At 30.5% G+C, this 19,182-nt stretch overlaps 4 protein-coding genes and 1 long non-coding RNA gene across 6 annotated transcripts; 4 read left to right on the top strand and 1 right to left on the bottom strand.

Annotated features, from left to right (window-relative positions):
• Positions 1-166: 166 nt before the first annotated feature.
• LOC122517681 lies at positions 167-6,466 on the top strand. Its single transcript, XM_043636201.1, has 8 exons — positions 167-276; positions 349-1,098; positions 1,185-1,641; positions 4,164-4,495; positions 4,894-4,990; positions 5,087-5,472; positions 5,570-5,651; positions 5,942-6,466. Exons 2-8 carry the CDS (start codon positions 655-657, stop codon positions 6,097-6,099), a joined length of 1,956 nt encoding a protein of 651 aa, XP_043492136.1. The 5' UTR covers positions 167-276; positions 349-654; the 3' UTR covers positions 6,100-6,466.
• A 264-nt stretch (positions 6,467-6,730) lies between these two features.
• LOC122517820 (succinyl-CoA:3-ketoacid coenzyme A transferase 1, mitochondrial) lies at positions 6,731-9,225 on the top strand. The gene is made up of 7 exons (XM_043636397.1): positions 6,731-7,173; positions 7,265-7,645; positions 7,718-8,143; positions 8,228-8,336; positions 8,431-8,647; positions 8,733-8,944; positions 9,020-9,225. The coding sequence occupies exons 1-7, from the start codon at positions 7,084-7,086 to the stop codon at positions 9,205-9,207; spliced, it is 1,623 nt and encodes a 540-aa protein (XP_043492332.1). The 5' UTR covers positions 6,731-7,083; the 3' UTR covers positions 9,208-9,225.
• Positions 9,226-9,763: 538 nt separating this feature from the next.
• Positions 9,764-10,831, top strand: LOC122517822. The gene is made up of 3 exons (XR_006303933.1): positions 9,764-9,883; positions 9,980-10,051; positions 10,151-10,831. It is a non-coding gene; the product is annotated as an uncharacterized LOC122517822 (long non-coding RNA).
• LOC122517821 (ATP-binding cassette sub-family G member 5) lies at positions 9,852-12,153 on the bottom strand. The gene is made up of 5 exons (XM_043636398.1): positions 11,855-12,153; positions 11,212-11,787; positions 10,898-11,120; positions 10,591-10,805; positions 9,852-10,519 (listed from the first exon to the last, which is right to left on the bottom strand). The coding sequence occupies exons 1-5, from the start codon at positions 12,048-12,050 to the stop codon at positions 9,852-9,854; spliced, it is 1,878 nt and encodes a 625-aa protein (XP_043492333.1). The 5' UTR covers positions 12,051-12,153.
• A 131-nt stretch (positions 12,154-12,284) lies between these two features.
• On the top strand, positions 12,285-18,407 carry LOC122517818 (ATP-binding cassette sub-family G member 5). Of its 2 annotated transcripts, XM_043636395.1 has the most exons (8): positions 12,285-12,782; positions 12,998-13,131; positions 15,063-15,220; positions 15,319-15,809; positions 15,913-16,195; positions 16,285-16,790; positions 16,898-17,364; positions 17,444-18,407. In XM_043636395.1, exons 3-8 carry the CDS (start codon positions 15,108-15,110, stop codon positions 18,038-18,040), a joined length of 2,457 nt encoding a protein of 818 aa, XP_043492330.1. In that variant the 5' UTR covers positions 12,285-12,782; positions 12,998-13,131; positions 15,063-15,107; the 3' UTR covers positions 18,041-18,407. The 2 variants fall into 2 exon arrangements, with proteins under 2 accessions (XP_043492330.1, XP_043492331.1); XM_043636396.1 differs by lacking the exons at positions 12,285-12,782; positions 12,998-13,131 and adding an exon at positions 14,493-14,839.
• The last annotated feature ends 775 nt before the right edge of the window (positions 18,408-19,182 follow it).

Below are 19,182 nucleotides of genomic sequence, written 5' to 3'. Positions count from 1 at the left end.
TTTAAATTCATATACAAGTTGATTATAACACTAAACTGACGACTTGAAACCGCCATCAAAGAATACAGTATTCTACATACTATCGCCCACTGGTGGTCCCGGTTATAACAAAAATAAAACTAGGTAGATAAAAAAAGGGGACTTGTGAGCTTCTATGTATTTTTGTATTCTTTGGTATAAGATTACAAATGCTGGACGTCAAAATATTAAAAAGAAAATGTTAAGGATGTCTTGTTTTAGTAAAGAAAACTACACGATAGATGGCTCAATAGATTGGTGTGTTTACATGATAAATAGTATTAGTGATTATTACTGATAGATTTACATATGTTAAATGTTTGATTGCAGTGATTATGAAAGCAAAACAAAATATGCGGACAATAATGGAAAAATCCTATTATATTCAATTTATAAATCATTACTTTAGTTGTGTTTTGCGAAAAGAAATGTAACTACCGTTGTTTTATAATAATTGTGAAGTTATAAGATGTGGTAATTAACATTAGTACAGCAAAGAATTAATGAACAGAATAACATTATTAATAGTATTTACAAAGATTTAAGATACCATGTAACATGGCGAAACAACTGTTAATTAATAAATATGAACAAAAGTCTTATCACCAATTTGGATTTTAGAAAAAAAAGATTACAATGAAGTCAATTTATAAATTATTTGTTTTGTGTCTAACACTTGCTGTTTTGGTAATACTATTGAATTTAACTACAAATTTAAAAAATAAGATATACGATGAGCACAATAAAGAAAAATTGTCATACTCTACGCCTAAGAAAAAAATAAATATACATGCAACCAGAGAAGTAACTATTTGTGTTGTAGTCTGCGGAGATAGATTAGATGAATCGTTGACGATGCTTAAGTCAGCATTAGTTTTTACAAATACGTCATTGCAATTTATAGTAATAACAGAAAATAATTTGATACCTGCATTTAATGAAAAGTTATCAGAATGGAAACTTATTTCTAACAAAACATTTGACTTTGTAATAAGATCTGTAACATTTCCGGAAGGAAATAATCCAGGAATATGGAAAAAATTATTTAAACCTTGTGCTGCTCAACGATTATTTCTACCAGTTAGTATATCTTCGATTATACTTTATTATTTAATGACATTAAACGCAGAATAATTTTTAAATAATAAATATAATATATATTTCAGACTGTCTTAAACAATACGGATGCAGTTTTGTACATGGATACAGACACATTGTTTTTAGCTCCACCAGAGAAAATATGGGATGAATTTAAAAAGATGAACTCCAGTCAACTAGCTGCTTTAAGTCCAGAACACGAGGATCCCAATACTGGCTGGTATAATCGATTTGCTAAACATCCATATTATGGAAAATTGGGAGTAAACTCTGGTGTTATGTTGATGAATTTAACAAGAATGAGAGAATTTAGATGGACCAATTATGTTGTGCCCATTCACAAGGAATACAAATTAAAGATAACATGGGGAGATCAAGATATTATAAATATAATATTCCATTATCATCCTGAAAAACTTTATGTTTATCCATGTAGATTTAATTACAGACCTGATCATTGCATGTATATGTCAGTCTGTACAGAAGCAGAGAAACATGGAGCATTAGTGTTACATGGATCTCGAGGTATGTTTCACTCACAGAAACAACCACCATTTAAAGCTATATACAGATCTATGCAAGAGTATCAATTGAATACAGATCCGTACGATTATTTACTTGTACCGATGAGAAATTATTTAACATTGGAAGATAAGTCTAATTGCGGCAAAGTATGGAAGGCTTTTCTTATACAACCCGAATTACATTTAAACAAAAATGGCTAAAATTACGTAGTAATAATGGGGTTTGTACATATAGGTACTCCATTTTATGTGAATCAGAATACAATTGAAATTTTGAGACATCTTTTTTAATAATATTCGAATTTATCGCAATATGTATGTAAGAGAGAGAGAGAGAGATAGCATTAATATAATTAAGAATATAGATTTAAATGCTATATTCTTGTGCCATCACTAGTGATTTTTACACGGTTCTATAAGAAGTCAAAAATACAAAGAATTTTATCTTAGATAATAAGTATTTGAGTGAGATATATACAAATATACATATATAAATACGTACGTACGTAGTAGATATGAGGCATAAGCAATTATGCGTGACATGGTTTATATTTAAAACCGATATGTCTTATATTAGCTTATAAAATAAGCAGACTGAATTCTCTTGATATTCTTTTTCATCTTTTTTATTAATACATATAATATAATCTATTCTAATTATATATATACAAAATTTAATAATAATACTAGAGTAGATAGATTTGTATTTACTATTTGTCAACGTTTATTGTTGGTTACATAAATATTTGATGCAGTATATTAAATCACGTTGTTACTACATATACAATATTTATACTTCTATATCATCTACATTATACATTATAGTTTTTGTCATTTGTAAAGTAAATTATACACAAAATAATAAATTCATATCTAATTAAACATTCTTTCTCCTACGTTTTATTAGATTTAAATAAAATTAAAAAGTAATCTATAAATGTCGATGGTAGCAAAGAAAGCTAACATCGATTTAATATAATATTTATACTGTCCTCCGATGATAAGAATGATTATAATAGGATTTTTGTGACATAGTCTTATTATTTTCAAATTTACGATAAATGCTCTTATATTACACGATCAATTGTGAATAAGAAAAAACATTTGAATACTACGCCAATGCTTTATCACTCTATTCTATTCTGTTACGATACGTTCCATTCTCTTTACTTATTACACATCAAATTAATAAATGCAATTCTTTATGTTAATAAGGAAAATACGTCTGACATAAAATTACATCAAACTAATTAGACCTACATTCCTTCCATGATCGTTTTTATCATCGGTATACAGTATACTTATATATTTCATACTTCTGAATGACAAAAAAATCACATGATATAGAAATTACAGTATATATGTAGATGTTCTTTGATTACTATCGATCAGCAATTTAAAAATGTTATACTCGAATTTATTTTATCAGCACTTTTATCTATATACTCAAGATAAAATGAGTGATGAATAATATATCTATCTTTTGTTCAACTTGAAAATAGATATAAAAAATAATATTATTATTACTGATGAGGTATATTAGATATCTAAGAATGTGTTGTGTATGCATTCAAATCAAATATCTAATGTATGTTTGTATATAGAAACGATAATTATTAGGAGGGGAGACGGTAGCAAACGAGATATTAACAGAGTGGGAAAGTAGAGAATACTCGTGTAATGAAGAAAGAGAGATGAAAATAATTCAGGTAGTGGGTTGTAGAAAAAGAAGGGGAAACATGAACGATAAGGTACGGAAAGTGACGAACGAAAAACTTTCCTCCCGATAGTACAGCAAACTTATGCGATTGCATGTCTGAACGGTATCCTGAATGGTACCTGTGATATTTTCGCGTCGTGTTCGCGCCATCATCTTGCATTCGTTCTCCATCTTCTTTCATTTTATATTTTTCAATGTAAAAGACGCGTAACTTTATTCTTTGTTGTTTTTAGCAAATAATTTAATCTCTTGTTGAAGATAAAAAAAATAGTAAGTATTAACAAATAAAATATTATTAATTAACATGATTCTCAGTACAAACGATCGAATTAGTATTACGAATATTTTAGGTGACGTGTCATACTTATACGCAAGAATTATTAATGTTTTGAACGGAAGCAAATGGGATTCATCAAGAGATTTGATTTTCATCTATTCGCGATTTAAGCAGTTAATGAACTTCTAATGTATAAAAAATAAAAGGAAAAAAGAAAAAGAAGATAATTAAAACCTAGATTTCTATATTTTAAAAATTAAAATGTAACATATTTAAGATAAACGATATTGAAGATAAAAGCCCGCTATCTTAAAAAATATATTGAACGAATTGTTTTTATCGTATTGATATGATTTCTTCGTATTGATATATCACTTATTTTCACATTAATTTGAAGATAGAAAGAGATTAAAGTATTTATATCCAAGGATCGTTGGTATATTTTTAATATGGTTCGATCGATATTTGATTTTAAAATCAATGTATAATTATTCTATTGATCTTTTGTTTCCTTTTTATATTTTAGAATTGAGTATGCCGCTTTTCAAAGTGCGTTCACCGTCAACAAGATCACCGATGAGTGAGAAAAAAATTAACGGTATGCATCAGCATCGTCAGCGTAATCAACAAAGTAGTGATAACGATCACGAAGAAGCCGGTATGAATGGAACAAATAATAAAGAGGGCAATAATCCTCATCAATTGCAAGAACATCGTTCGCAACGAGTTTCCCAATCGTCATTGGTTTTTCATTGTCAATTGGCACATGGTAGTCCCACGGGCCTTATATCTGGATTCAGTAATGTCAGGGAACTTTATCAAAAGATAGCCGAATGTTATGATATTCCAGTGGAAGAAGTGAGTTGACTTTTTATTTATTTTATGTGGGCAAAACAAAACAAACAAACAATGCACATTGCGTATATTACTATTTTTTCGAATTCCATATTATATATCTCACGTTAAACAGAAGTTACGGAGAATAAATCGAATTTGAACAGACTTACATAAAATGGAAAGCGAGTAAATGGATAGGGGATGCATACCGGATGCAGGAAACGTTGCTCACGGACCGTGACATACCTCGACATGACGAACGTGTCCCCTTCTAAAACTATAAGCATGCTGTATTGAAAGTCGTGTACAGAACTTTTAACTTTCTGATCATTTCAAACGACCCGTGTTCCATACTGCATTCCAGTTTTATATTACCAATATATATATGAATAATTATATGTATGATTGTTTTTTTTCAGATTCTATTTTGCACATTGAACACACATAAGGTGGAAATGTCTGAATTACTGGGCAGTCAAATCGGTGTTGGTGATTTCATATTCGCACACAGAAAAGGTTTATATCGACCTTACGAAATTTCGAATGTAAGATATAATATATACGCCAAAAAAAAGATAATGTTTTCAATTTTGTATCATCGATTTTTCTTAGGTAGACCCAAAGAGATAGAATTAATGAAAACGGATGATGCTTTGGGACTTACTATTACCGATAACGGAGCCGGATATGCTTTTATAAAACGTATAAAAGAAGGATCTGTGATAGATAAAATAAAAGTCATAGAAGTTGGTGATCATATCGAGAAAATCGATTCAATGAGTTTAATCGGAAAACGACATTTTGACGTAGCCAAAATTTTAAAAGATATACCCAAAGGAACGACGTTTACCTTAAGGTTAATAGAACCACAAAAAAACGGCTTTGGAAATATCGGACCACGGGGAGATTTAAAAAAAGGAAAAAAGTCTGGTTATGGTTCTGGTAAGGAAACATTAAGGTTCAAAGCAGATGGAAGCGCACAAATTATAGAAAATGTAGTAAGTACTATTTAAGAATTTAAAAATTAGATTCCGATCGATAATCAAGTTAATTTCTTTTATGTAATCAATATTTATTTATAATCTTTGTTATCAGATAGATGATATTGCCACGATTGCAGTAGGAAAAATTAATACGATATTGGAGAACTTTATGGGAATTTACGATACTGAATTAGGTAAATATATGATAACATATAATATGTATACTCAGAATATTGTGTAAATCGAGAACAAATCAAAATGCGCATAATTTAATCAGTTATATATTTAATTAAATTTAATCGAAATCGTGTAAAAAAAGTACCGTGTAACATTAGTATGATATATAATAACTGCCGAATTCCTTGACAAAAAAAAAATGGCTATTTAGATGCAATGAATTTAATATCAAGGCACTAGATTAATTGTAACATCTAATATATTTCAATAATATCATTTTACTTTTAATAAATTACTTTTATTGTAGCTACGCGAATTTGGGAACTTGCCGAAGGTAAATTCAATAGCATTGATTTTGCCGAAGCGATAGATAACTCCGAATTGGAAGATTTTGGATTTACAGAAGATTTTGTCATTGAATTGTGGGGTGCAATTACTGATGCTAGAGCTGGACGACATCGATGATAACAAAATATGATCTTTAAACAAGTACCTCTAAGATAAAGATTTCGAAAAATTAGTACGAGAAATGTATTTCAATATAGGAGATATATTTTTGTATAAAACATTGAATATTTGTATTGCGTAAATTAAGCTGTACAGAGACCTGTATTATATTGCATATGTCGCATAATGCACCTTATAATCACCTTCATTCCCGTGTAAACAATACCCGATAAATGAACTTTTTTCGTGTCCCATTATTGTTTGCCAGTATACTATGGTTGGTATGATCACATTAGCATGTCTGTATATACATACCTTGTCGATGAAAAGTATTAATTTTAGAAGTCAAATATTCAATAAAATTTCTCTATATCATTTTCTGAAATGAGATATTTTTTACGATCAATAAAAGTTGTCTGTTACGTTTTTAAATTTAAATGCGCTATGTAAAAATAATATTATAAATAAATATCTAAAAATATATTTATCGTACATATTTATTAATTAAATTGGATAATCATATAAATAATAGATATCGCCTAAAAAATTTACTTTTTTTAAATACCGTGCGCCGATATCATGTGCTTACGCCGATGTTATGCACATGCGCCAATACTACGCGTGCGCCAATGTTACGCGCATGCGGTATAATGAAAAATTATTCAGGTAAATAATATAATCTAATCGGGAAAAAATATGTTATTTGTGGTTATGGATATTTATCAAGTTTGGTACTTTCGAAAGCTCTTTCGTAACTTTATTTAATGTTGTTACTATTTTGCTTATCGCTTGTGCAACGTGGAAAAACATTTATTTTATTTATTACTTAGATATTTTGTGTCGTCATATGTTTTGTTCAGTATAATTACAGAATATTATTTATTCACTGAAACGGCGATATTCACAAATAAGACTATATAAGTTTGATGAAAAAAGTTTATACACTTGCAGAAAGTGAACGAATTAACATTACTTCTTTATTACTTTATTAAAATCGAAAATATGGCTTTTGCAATAAGTAAAGCTACTACTACATTTATAAGGATTAATTCACGTTCCTGTAACTTATATAAAAATTGTAAAATTACAAAGGTATGGAACGCGAATATTGCATTGTCATTGGAGATATACAAAATAAATATGCAGTTATAAAAGTTATTAATGTACTAATTTTATTTTGTAGATATGCGCATTTAACTTTTCTATTAAAACTGATATTCCCTTAGAGGAAGAAGAAATTCAAAAATTAACACCACCTGTAGGAAAAGGAAAAGTTTTTAATAGCGTAGATGAAGTTGTATCCGATATACATGATGGTGCAAAACTTCTGGTTGGTGGTTTTGGACTTTGTGGAATACCAGAAAATCTTATATCTGCTCTATTAAAAAGAGGTACAAAACAATTAACAGTAGTTTCAAATAATGCTGGAACAGAAAATGCTGGATTAGGTAAACTATTAAAAGAGCAAAGAATTAAAAGAATGATATCTTCATATATTGGTGAAAATTCTGAATTAGAAAAACAATATTTGAGTGGACAATTGGAACTTGAATTAACGCCTCAGGTAATTAAAATTGATTATACGTCTATAAATATTTAATTCATTATTGTTCTAATTGTTGGTTTTTTTTTCAAGGGTACATTAGCAGAACGTGTGCGAGCAGGTGGTGCTGGTATTCCTGCATTTTATACACCTACCGCATTTGGAACCATAGTACAAGAAGGAAGTGTTGTCATTAAATATGATAAAAATGGAAATGTAGAAATCTCAGGAGAACCAAGAAATACTAATATGTTTGATGGAAGAAATTATGTTTTAGAAACTGCTATTACGGGAGATTTTGCTCTTGTAAAAGCATGGAAAGCTGATCCAGCTGGAAATTTAATTTTTAGAAAATCAGCAAGAAATTTTAATCCTGTTATGTGTAAAGCTGCTAAGATAGCAATAGCAGAAGTTGAAGAAATTGTAGAAATTGGTCAATTAGATCCTGATTATATTCATTTACCAGGAATTTTTGTTGACAGAGTTGTGAAAGGTCCAATTTATGAAAAGCCTATTGAAGTAAGAACATCTGTATATATTTTAATGACATTTTAATATTGAAAATTATTTTCTTTTTTGATAATAAATTATTTTACTTGACAGAGACTTTCAACTAAACAAAGTGCTAAACCAAAGAAAGTAACTCCTGCTAGCAAAGCGAGAGAGAGAATTATACGACGTGCTGCTATAGAATTTAAGGATGGAATGTATGGTAAGATTTTATATTTACGTTTAGAAAAATTAATTTATTGTAAAAGAGTTTACTTCTTCTTATGCACACGTTCTAAAGATAAAATTATATACAGCTAATCTGGGTATTGGTATTCCAATGCTTGCAAGTAACTACATCCCTAAAGGTGTAAAAGTAACATTACAATCAGAAAATGGAATTCTTGGTCTTGGGCCTTTTCCTGATGAACAAGATGTTGATCCTGATCTCATAAATGCTGGAAAAGAAACAGTAACTGTATTACCTGGAGCTTCGTTTTTCAGTAGCGATGATAGTTTTGCTATGATTCGAGGGTATATATATGTATATCTACATTATTTCAACTAACATACCATAATTGACACATTTGATTCTATTTTTATGATTTCCTAATTATAGAGGTCACATAAATTTGACAATACTTGGTGCTATGCAAGTATCTGAAAATGGAGATTTAGCAAATTGGATGATACCAGGAACAGTGGTTAAAGGAATGGGTGGTGCTATGGATCTTGTTTCTTCTACACATACAAAAGTTATTGTAACTATGGAACACAAATCGCGTGATGGTAGACCTAAAATTGTTGACAATTGTACTTTGCCCTTAACAGGTAATACTATTATATCTTATTCTGTTTTTATACATTTTTAGATAAAACAAAAATAACATTTTTTGATAATTTTAGGTCAGCGGTGTGTTGATTTAATTATCACTGATTTGGGTGTCTTTGAAGTAATTCAAGGAGAAGGCTTAAAGTTAATTGAAATTGCTGCAAATATAGATATAAGTGAGATAGTTAGTTCTACTGGCTGTGAATTTTCTGTGGCTGATGATCTTAAAGAGATGCAACAAGTAGAAATAGATGAGCAATAAATAGAAATTATTTTGCAAGAATGTTTTACATGATTTTCATATATAAATCATAAAGCATAATTGTGATTGTGTATTTAAGACTTATAAAATGATTTTGTACAGTACGATGAACGAAAAAAGGTAACTTGCTAGATTTAAACTATTAATTACACATATAAAAAAGTTTAAGTTATAATTTTTTAATTATGTAATTCTCTTATATATATATATATATATATTAGGTTGTCCCATAAGTTCTTTCCGCGCCACGCCATGTATGACTTCCTTAAACATCTAATATCGTCTATTGAAGTTGTATCAAAAAAAAGGAAGGAACTTATGGGACAGCCTAATATATGTGTGTGTGAGATTACACACACATTATAAGCAATAAATACACACACTATAGTATAATTATAATTAATATATCTAAAAGTGCTATAAATTTAGAATGCTATATTATAAATTTCTCTTTTCCATAAAGTATAAAAAATGTATAATATATTGATATATAAATACTTATTTTTTTATATATTTTACAAGCTTCTATAAAAATAATAAGAATACATAATTTCTTTATAATATTATTTTATATTTTTCCATACAGTAATATAAGGATCGATCGCTTTTCTAATTTTGTATTGTTACATAAATGTTATACTATTTTATTCTCTGAATTTGGCTTTAACTCTAGCAGGTAATGGTAATAAATAAAGAATACTATTTAGAATAATTAATCCAACAGCAAATGCTAAAGATATCAATAAGTTTAATTCTACATTTAATACTTCAGATATGTTTTCACCCTCGCGCGTAAAACGTTCTATTAAATAAGTTCGTCCGTCTGCATATCTGCATAATTCAGGTATACCTGGACAAGTCACAGTTTCATTATATGACAAATTTGAAAATATTGGCTTATCCATAGCTAATTGATTTAATGCTAATGAGGCATATCTTGCAGGTAAAGCACTAGAAATTGTTGCTAGCCAATACGGTAAATTTCGAAGACTTCGAATAGCTCCAGATCCAATACCAAGAGATAGTAATGCAACATATAACACTGTTATCGCACCAGTTAAAGGATTCTCAAGTATCATCAATAAAGCTACGGTTACTTGTTCAGCAGCAATATAGTTCGACCAAAGAATGGCAGAAGTATGGGCCCATGCTGAATGATCTAATTCTAGGATTGGTATTAGGATACCAATTGTAATTATGGTAGAGATAAAACTTAAAGGTAAACTTAATAATGTGTATGCAGTCAAAAACATGGCTCCACCATAAAGGCCTTCCCTCTTTTCTTGATAATATCTAGCACGAAAACCTGGAACTAAATGAGAAACTTACATAGAAACGAAAATATTCTAAACATATGTTTAGATATTCATTGTAAAAACATACAAAGTAACGATGTTGTTGCTATTCCAGTTACATAAAACAGCGTTAATATGTTAAAAACCAAGCCTCCTGTTTGTAAAAATATTCTAGATTGCACAGGAGTTGAATGTGAATATAATATACTCATCAGAGCTACACTGAATGGTAGCAACAAAAAACGTGCAGCAAAGTGTCCTAAACCACATTTGTTAAAAGAGAATGTAACTGCCATACTTCTTCTAAAAATATTATCCATGAATTTTTATCCTGAGATGTTTTTTATTATATATTAAAAATTAAATATAATTTAAACAATTAAAAATATTCTTACAAATAAAGGGCTAAAAGTGTCGAAAAACATCCTGGCTTAATGCCTCGGCCCAAACCTTTATGCATAATTCCAAGTGGTGTTTCTTTTAAATTAGGTGATATTTGTGGTGCTTCTTTCATATATAAAAGACCTTCAACTTTAAATTTTTCAACTAATACGGAGATCTGCTGATTAGACTCTAAGAAACGATCTCTTGAACGTCGATCTACAGTTGAAAGACATACTAAAACCAAATTTAAATTATAGTATAACAATGTAAAGTTGAATTTTTATTTAAAAACAATAATTTTTCTTATCAAACTAATGAAACTTACGATAATACATTAACGGATTTTCTAATTCTGGACATGGAAATCCAATATAAGTAAAATAATCTAACATGCTTCTTGTTGGTCCGGAATAGACTACAGCACCTAAACATAATAATGTTACACGGCTGACAAATGGCAATACATCCGATCTAGGCGTTTCCATAGTCAAAACGACAATAGATCCCCTCCTAGTTGCATAAGACCACAGCATTGATACAATTAAATATGTATTTAATGGATCTGTATCCCAAGTTGGTTCATCTAAGAGAAGTAGCATTGGATCTTTAGCAAGTTGTACACCTAACATGAGTCTTCGATATTCTGGTCTTGTAAGGTCATTTACACATCTATTGGAAACTTGAGATAATGCTAAATCAGCTAATGCCTGTCTGACTCTAGCTTCCCGATTGCTTAAATTTGCTAACCACATAGCATAAGTAAGTGTCTGACGAACTGTTAAACTTGGTAATAAATGGCATCTATGGGCAACATATCCACCATGTCTTCTGAATAATTCAGGCGTTAATAAATTACCGTTTAATGTTATTCTGCCTCGTACTTCTCCTTCTGCTCTTCCAGCTTGAGTAAATATTAATATTTATTAACAAATATATATAATTTATATTTTCGAGTAGAAGATACACACCTATCACATCCAAAAGAGCTCTTTTCCCAGATCCCTTAGAACCTAATATAGCTAAAACTTCACCACCATGAACGCGTGCAGATACATCTCTTAGAACCGACGTAGGCTCTGATTTGCTTAAACAACTTTTCTCAATTATCACAGTGGTTGAATGAAAAACATTTGAAATATCCAAGATACAATCGGATGGGGTCATCTTGAAAGTGTTTAATTAATTGATATTAAACCACAGTATTAATGAAATCATTTCAGAACCATTCAAAGTCGTTTCTTTTAAAAAAAAAACATAATAAAAAAAAGAATTTTTTTTATTGAACCAGTAAAAATATTGTTCTTACTGCAATATTATATTATTATATTCATTACAAACCTTAAGAAGTGTGCGAATAAGTCCCCAAAAAATATATTGCGTATATAAGGATTTAATCGTATTATCTCTTAAGATAATAAAATAAATCTCTAACAACAAATTGACATACCATCATAGAAAAAAATATTTGTAATTTGTAATAACGTTACACGTCGAACAACGACTGTTCGAAGCAATCAGAAAGGATACCTCTCCGGGAGTTGGCTTCTTGAGGTGAATGTCTTCTCTTGGTATGAGTTGGTGGTGGGAGAGACTGGTGGTAAGGACACATTATCGTAGTTAGAAAGTTGTAGTCCCCGAAAAATGAAAGTAATATAATCAAATTTTAGCACGCATAAATATTTTCCATTTAATTACAATGAAATGACAATATAAAAAGTGTATTTTAAAATGGAACCTTTGATGTAGCAATACAAATTTATGATAGACGATTAAACGAATAAAAAGCTTTGTCTTCAAAGCGAATTCGAAGAGACGTCCCTGTAATAAAGTCGAGATCCCTCAGTGCTATGTTGGGGTGGGCAGGAAGGAGATACGGGGCCCGTAGAGGTTCATAAGGTACGCCTGACAGAAGAGTGCTAGCAAAATACTCAACGCGCGACGAGCTTATTCCGTATATTAGATATTTATTATTTCTTATTATTTTCTATTTCAAAAGAAAAAAAAACAATAGTTTCACAATGAACACCGAGCGATCAATTAGAGTCCCTAATTTAAAATAAAAAAAAACAAAATTGTATTTTCGTGTGATTTTGCTTTTTATTATTGAATAGTGGATGCTGCTTGTTACTGAAGGCTGAAAGAATAAAAAAGAAGAAGTGCAGATAGGTAGACGGAACAGAGATGCGACAACGTCCTCGAGACTACTCGAGGAGGCTAGGTTGAAGGCCCGTTTTGAATGTCGCCGGTGAGTCATTGTCACGAATATAATGTTATAGCGTTTAAAACTATAGTAGTATCTTCTTTTTATTATTTTTGTCAAATAAAAATTTGTATTCCCACATGATTTACAGATATTTGTGATATAACTTTTTACCAGTGCTTTAATTTGAATGTGATTAAAGTGATAGATCTATCCTAAATATATATTTTACATCGTGTCACACTATTATTATAACACGTGTATAAAATTTTGTTGTATTCTCTTTTTTTAAATTACATTGGTTATGCTTTGGCATGCATAAATTAAATTTTACGTAATAGAAAAAGTAGAAGTAATGATCGATGGATGGATCTACCACAGTGACTACTATTTTGAATTGATTAAAAATATCGACAGTATTTATTAATATATTTTTTCGTTAATTATATTCATTTATTGGACTAATGAGTTTCCTGAGATAATATTTTCAAATTATAACAATCAGATATATCGTTCGACGATTCATAGAAACGTCAAGGCACATTTTGGGAGATTTCAATGAGTGCACAACATTCTCGATCGCATGTCGGTTACTCGAAAGCTTACTAATCTTACGCTTTACATTAATACGAAGGGAGCTAATAATAATCGCATTTTTTTTCTTGGAATATTTTTAGTTACTTCTACCGTTATCTGCTTCTTTGTTTCATTATACAATAGCTTTGCGACATACTGTAACAAAGTATTAAGTATTTCGTTGTAATGATAGCTTTAAACGTTCCGTTATATCCAGTCGACCGGTGTTTTCTAAGAAATCGAACAATAAAAGGGTTTTCGGAAAATCCGTCTCTCAACCAACATTGAAAATAATTCATATCATTTAAGATATATTTGAAATAAAAATAAATGAACCTTTCTTGTGTTGTATCCGAGAAATTTTATATTATTAACAACTTTCTATATAATCATTAACAACTCTTCCATATACTTTCTATGCTATCGCACGGGATTTATGAAAAATATATAAACCGTAAGTGAAAACAGATAATGTAAGACTGGTTACGAGAGTGTTTTAAAAAAAAAATTGCCGTTACGCAAATGAAGGAAAAAGAAAGAAAGAAAGAAAAAAGACAACATTCCAGTCATCAAGTTCCTGCTGTTCAGCAGTTATTAACAATTCCAAGCTCGATCAACCGTCCTTCGACATACTGAGAACTGTTTGTGCAATGAACGTAATGAATAGGACATTGATCGTTTCCATAATGCTAATATGACACGCGATGATTTATCTTGAAATCACATATAATACAAGAGCATAAATAACAAAGATATTATAACATATATTTTACAGTTACGATGCATTTGTTTATTTATCAAATAAATTGATGTTTCATTTATGAATTTTACAAAAAATTTCTAGTATTAATTGAAGAATGAACTATCTGTTAGTGATAATCTCGCGGTTATATGCATTTAATAGTATACCAAGATAAAAATCACACATACTGTGTGTGGTGAGACTTGCGGCACGAAAAGTGTTTAATACCAGACGTCGGCAATGGCAATGAAACAGATGCCACACGGTTTCTTTCAGGCTTCAGTTATACCTGTATAATACATGCACACGTGTATGCATACAACCGTTAAACGAGATGCTGCGATTCTTCTCTCTCTTTTACACATGACACCTTCTTCTTATGCAATATAAATAAACTACATACGTGTAAACGTCATTATTGGATATCGTATTCCGGTAATTACTATACATTATATAGGTCGTTTAAGTGAACATAAATGATTGGAGAATATTATTATTGAAAATCAAATAAAATAAAGATCAACATTTTATATTCGAATGTAATGATAGCTTCAATGTAATGATAGATTGTAAATTAAAAAGAATTTGTACACATTTATCTTCGAATATATTTAGCTTATTTTATTTTTAATTGAATATGTTAAAATTATTGCCGCAGAATGTAATTGATTGACAAATCTTTTGACAACGATTATTACGGAAGATGAGTTCAGAAGCTTGGGAATTGGAAAGACGGTACTCGGTACCAGGAGCTTTAGATACCAGAGGACTTGAACCACCAGCTAGCGAAGATTTGCATGCGTGGTCTATATACAGGTAATAATATTACATAATAATGAAATTTGTGTGATTTATCGAAAAGAATTTTGTTAATAAATAAAATGAATGAAATTGTAATCGCTTCTTCTTTATAGGCAAAACCTTAATTCTGATTTTACGGATTCGGCATTGGGTTCGGCCGAAAAATCACCGTTGCCGTACGGTAACTTTCAACTTCGAGATTCAACGGTACAGAGTATACTAAGACATCCGAGATACGGTCCAAAGAGTCCACTTGCCAATAATTCGTATACGTATTTAAAATTTGGCCTACCGCGTGTATTACCACCAACTTCGCGGAATCGCGATGGTTCAAGCGGTTACGATTCTAGCGAAGAAGGTCGACGTATGTCTCAAATTGGTGCAGCATCTGCACCAGGTACTTCGGCAATGCGTTCTGCTAGAAGTGATCCAGACTTTAGACACGTGCACGCTTTACCCAGGGAACAAGCACACTCTCAACTTACGGTAACAAGGGACAATGCACGTTTCAGAAGTGTCAGCGAAGCTAATTTACTTCAAAATGTTGTTACAACTAATCGACGACACAGTATCGCACCAATCGATCCCGGTTATGCAGGACCTAGTAAGTAATAAATTAATAATCTTTATATACTTTATTTTTCTATATATTTTTATATTTGAAAATATAATTAAATCTTATATTTCGAATTTTATTGCCACGACAGGTCACAATGTTTTAAGACCCGAAGATTATGCAATGTCATTGAGAGCTGTACCTTGCATTCAGCATCCACACTTACAACTACGTGGTGTAGAAACTACAGGCTCGAATGGTTTACCGCTACTTCGTGGTATTAGTTTGGAAGTTGGAGCAACTGAAGTATTGGCTATTATGGCCACTACCGAAAAAGAAGGAACACAAATTATAGAGACAATCGCTGGCAAAAAAGCTATCAGGAAAGGTGATATTCTTTTGAACGGCCGATCCGTATCCGCCCGTATTCTGAGGTATGACCTCGTTCATTAAGAAAAAAGGTCATTCTTCTTTAACAGTTTCGTTAAATTATTAAAATTAATATATTTTATTATTTATCCAGATCTCGTGTTGCTTATTTACCAACGGAATGCGGATTGACTCCGGGTTTGACGACGCAACAAACTTTAAATTTTTATATGTTATTAAAAGGAGGAGTTAATATTACGGCATTAGAAACTGAGGCAATACTATTAGAACTTGGATTAGAAGCAACCAAACATTGTCTTGTTAATACGTTAACGACGTCTGAGGCACGGAGATTAGCTCTAGCTTGTCGTCTTTTGCAAGATTCGTATATTCTTACATTAGACAGACCTACGCATGGCTTGGATATTTTTGATGCTTTCTTCTTGGTAGAATACTTAAGACAATGGGCTGGAAGAGAGCACAGAGTTGTTATTCTAACATTGCATCCACCAACTTATGAAATATTAACAATGGTATCCAGAGTCACCCTCACTTCAGGAGGTAGAATTATGTATTCTGGACTTAGAAGAGATATGTTGCCATATTTTGCACTTGCTGAATTTCCCTGCCCATCCTTTAAAAATCCGTCAGATTATTATCGTACGTATCATCGATGTTAAATGATACATTAAATTTTTACTGATTAAATCCTGTTTTTTAATTTTAATAATGTAATTTAATTAATTCAATAATGCATTATATTTCAGTTGATCTGGTAACTTTGGACGATCTATCAGCAGAGGCAATGTTAGAATCCTCGCAAAGAATAGACCATTTAGCAGAATTAGCTAGAACTAGATTACCAGCTTTAAGCGATCCTGGACCACCTTGTCCACTGCCACCAGCTATTTCTAGTGCTAATGTATTTTTACATATTTATGCTCTGTTACTGAGGATTCTTATCTACAGTCAACCTTTAACAATGACAAAAATGCTTCAGAAAATTGTTATCTCAGCATCTCTCAGTATTTTACTTGGTGCAATATTTTGGAACGTTGCTAGAGATTCTAATTTATACCTGAGAGATAGAATAGGCTTCCATTATGCCAGTTTAGGTATTTTTTGTTGGCCTCTTAGTATTTTAGCTATGCGTGAAGTTGCTAACTGTAGACCAAATGTAGAAAGGGATATCAGAGATGGACTCTATGGAAGATTTGTCTATATCTTTATAGATGTAAGCTCACTTTTTGAGAATTTTTTTTTTCCTTTAAAAAAATCATAAATTGATATTACAATATTTTCTTTAATTTTAGCTGTGCTTTGGTTTACCAATTTGGTGTCTGGTATATTTAGTATACTTAGCACCAGCATTTGCAATGTGTGGATTACATCTTGTACCTGACGAAAATTTAACATCTTTGTGGAATTACCTTGCTATTGGTTTGTTATATCTGATGTTACAGCACTTGATATGCATATTTTTTGCTCATATATGCAGATGGACATATCTTGCAGCTTTATGTTCTGGTATTATAATTGGTGAATTAAGTTTGGCTGCTGGAGTAACATTACATTTAGAAAATTTACCATTGTGGTATCGACAAATTAGTCCAATGCGATGGGCACTATCTTTATTACTTCCACCTCTTCATGGACCAGAAAGTATGAGCAAATTAACTAACTGTAAACCCAAACAAGTTCAGCGCCAAGATATTATTTTTCAAACTACGTGTGAGCCATCAGATGGGAATTTGGCATTACTTGAAATTGCATTTGATAAATTTGATCTACAAATAGAATTATGGATGGGTGTTGGAGTAGTTATACTCGTTATACTTATTATGTTGGCATTTCTAAGTATTAAGTATAATACTCTAAAACGACCCCGAAGTGCACCGAATAAACCTTAAGAGATGTTAATCATGTGTCAGATGATACGAATGATTTACTTATCGTCATCTACCTCGGTGTAATATCTCAAAAAAGGCAAGTCTTAGCAAAAAGGGTCAGTGAACTAAGATTCTGTTGCACAATATAAGATTGAAATGTAACGAGACATAAGCTTGATACAATTGCAATTATGACCAAATTTAGTCAAAAAAGAATACGCTTAATGATCTATTATTTTAGGATTATAACCACATCATTAAACTTCTAAATTGTTTTTATGAAATAAAAAAATTATTTGATACATATAATCAAAACCATCTAGTGAACAATAATCAAATGTTACAGTATAAATTATGGTAGATGATTTCAATAAAATGTTCAAATCTATTTTGTTTCAAATCAACGAGTTGTTATTATAAAAGCAAAAACATGATGATAAAACAGAAACTTAGTCGAATTACCGGCGATAAAATCAATGTAAATAATTTCACTTATCTATCGGTAACAATTAACAGCTTTTGTCAAAAAGATAAATTACTACTACTACCAATCGACTAGTTAGTAAAACAGGAACTTACTTTCTTCCTTCAAAGAATATAGAGGTACATGGAAGCTCATAAGTCCACTTTTCGCGTAACAAAAATCATCTTAGTTAATACCGGGACCAACAGTGGGTGAGAGTAGGTACTTAACGCGATAACGGTACAATATTATCAAAGAATATAGTATTCTTTGATAGTATATATAGTTTAATTATATTGTAATAAAATGTTAAATAATTATATTCGATATTTAGTGTATAAAAATGTGTGTGCCTTCAGAAATGCCTTTATAAATACATATATTTATATTTTAAAAAGTATTCATGGCGTTCAAACAAAAAAGAATCTCAAAGGTTTGGTTGTTAAATCCAACGATGATCACCTGTAACAAAAAGAAAACTATATTAATCATAAAATCAAATGATAGAATAGCCTGACATATAAATCGTCCAATTCTCAGATGCACTTTTCAATTGAATTCTCTATTTATTTTGATCAAATCTCTATTTACCGTTGTAATGAAATTAAATTTAAACGCGTGATTTTACATTTACAAAAAAAAAAAATATATATATATATATATAAAAGGGAAAAGTATAAATATTAAATTACTAGAAAAA

The sequence above is a fragment of the Polistes fuscatus genome, unplaced genomic scaffold (genome assembly GCF_010416935.1).
Source record: "Polistes fuscatus isolate 324 unplaced genomic scaffold, CU_Pfus_HIC Scaffold21, whole genome shotgun sequence".
NCBI classification, from domain to species: domain Eukaryota; kingdom Metazoa; phylum Arthropoda; class Insecta; order Hymenoptera; family Vespidae; genus Polistes; species Polistes fuscatus.
The sequence above is the reverse complement of the archived record's forward strand: the minus strand, read 5'-3'. Positions and strand labels throughout refer to the sequence as shown.

What these genes read in the sequence shown, in the direction of transcription:
- LOC122517681 (XM_043636201.1), top strand. Translation starts at nt 655, where the DNA reads ATGAAGTCAATTTATAAATTATTTGTTTTGTGTCTAACACTTGCTGTT. An exon ending in AGTGTTACATGGATCTCGAG is followed by an intron (nt 1,642 to 4,163) that starts GTATGTTTCACT and finishes TTTATATTTTAG; the next exon opens with AATTGAGTATGCCGCTTTTC. An exon ending in CACAAATTATAGAAAATGTA is followed by an intron (nt 5,473 to 5,569) that starts GTAAGTACTATT and finishes CTTTGTTATCAG; the next exon opens with ATAGATGATATTGCCACGAT.
- LOC122517820 (XM_043636397.1), top strand. Translation starts at nt 7,084, where the DNA reads ATGGCTTTTGCAATAAGTAAAGCTACTACTACATTTATAAGGATTAAT. An exon ending in AACTTGAATTAACGCCTCAG is followed by an intron (nt 7,646 to 7,717) that starts GTAATTAAAATT and finishes TTTTTTTTCAAG; the next exon opens with GGTACATTAGCAGAACGTGT. An exon ending in TTGTACTTTGCCCTTAACAG is followed by an intron (nt 8,945 to 9,019) that starts GTAATACTATTA and finishes TGATAATTTTAG; the next exon opens with GTCAGCGGTGTGTTGATTTA.
- LOC122517821 (XM_043636398.1), bottom strand. Translation starts at nt 12,050, where the DNA reads ATGACCCCATCCGATTGTATCTTGGATATTTCAAATGTTTTTCATTCA. An exon ending in AAATCCGTTAATGTATTATC is followed by an intron (nt 11,121 to 11,211) that starts GTAAGTTTCATT and finishes ATTTGGTTTTAG; the next exon opens with TATGTCTTTCAACTGTAGAT. An exon ending in AGCAACAACATCGTTACTTT is followed by an intron (nt 10,520 to 10,590) that starts GTATGTTTTTAC and finishes TTTCTCATTTAG; the next exon opens with TTCCAGGTTTTCGTGCTAGA.
- LOC122517818 (XM_043636395.1), top strand. Translation starts at nt 15,108, where the DNA reads ATGAGTTCAGAAGCTTGGGAATTGGAAAGACGGTACTCGGTACCAGGA. An exon ending in GTATCCGCCCGTATTCTGAG is followed by an intron (nt 16,196 to 16,284) that starts GTATGACCTCGT and finishes TTATTTATCCAG; the next exon opens with ATCTCGTGTTGCTTATTTAC. An exon ending in AAATCCGTCAGATTATTATC is followed by an intron (nt 16,791 to 16,897) that starts GTACGTATCATC and finishes ATTATATTTCAG; the next exon opens with TTGATCTGGTAACTTTGGAC.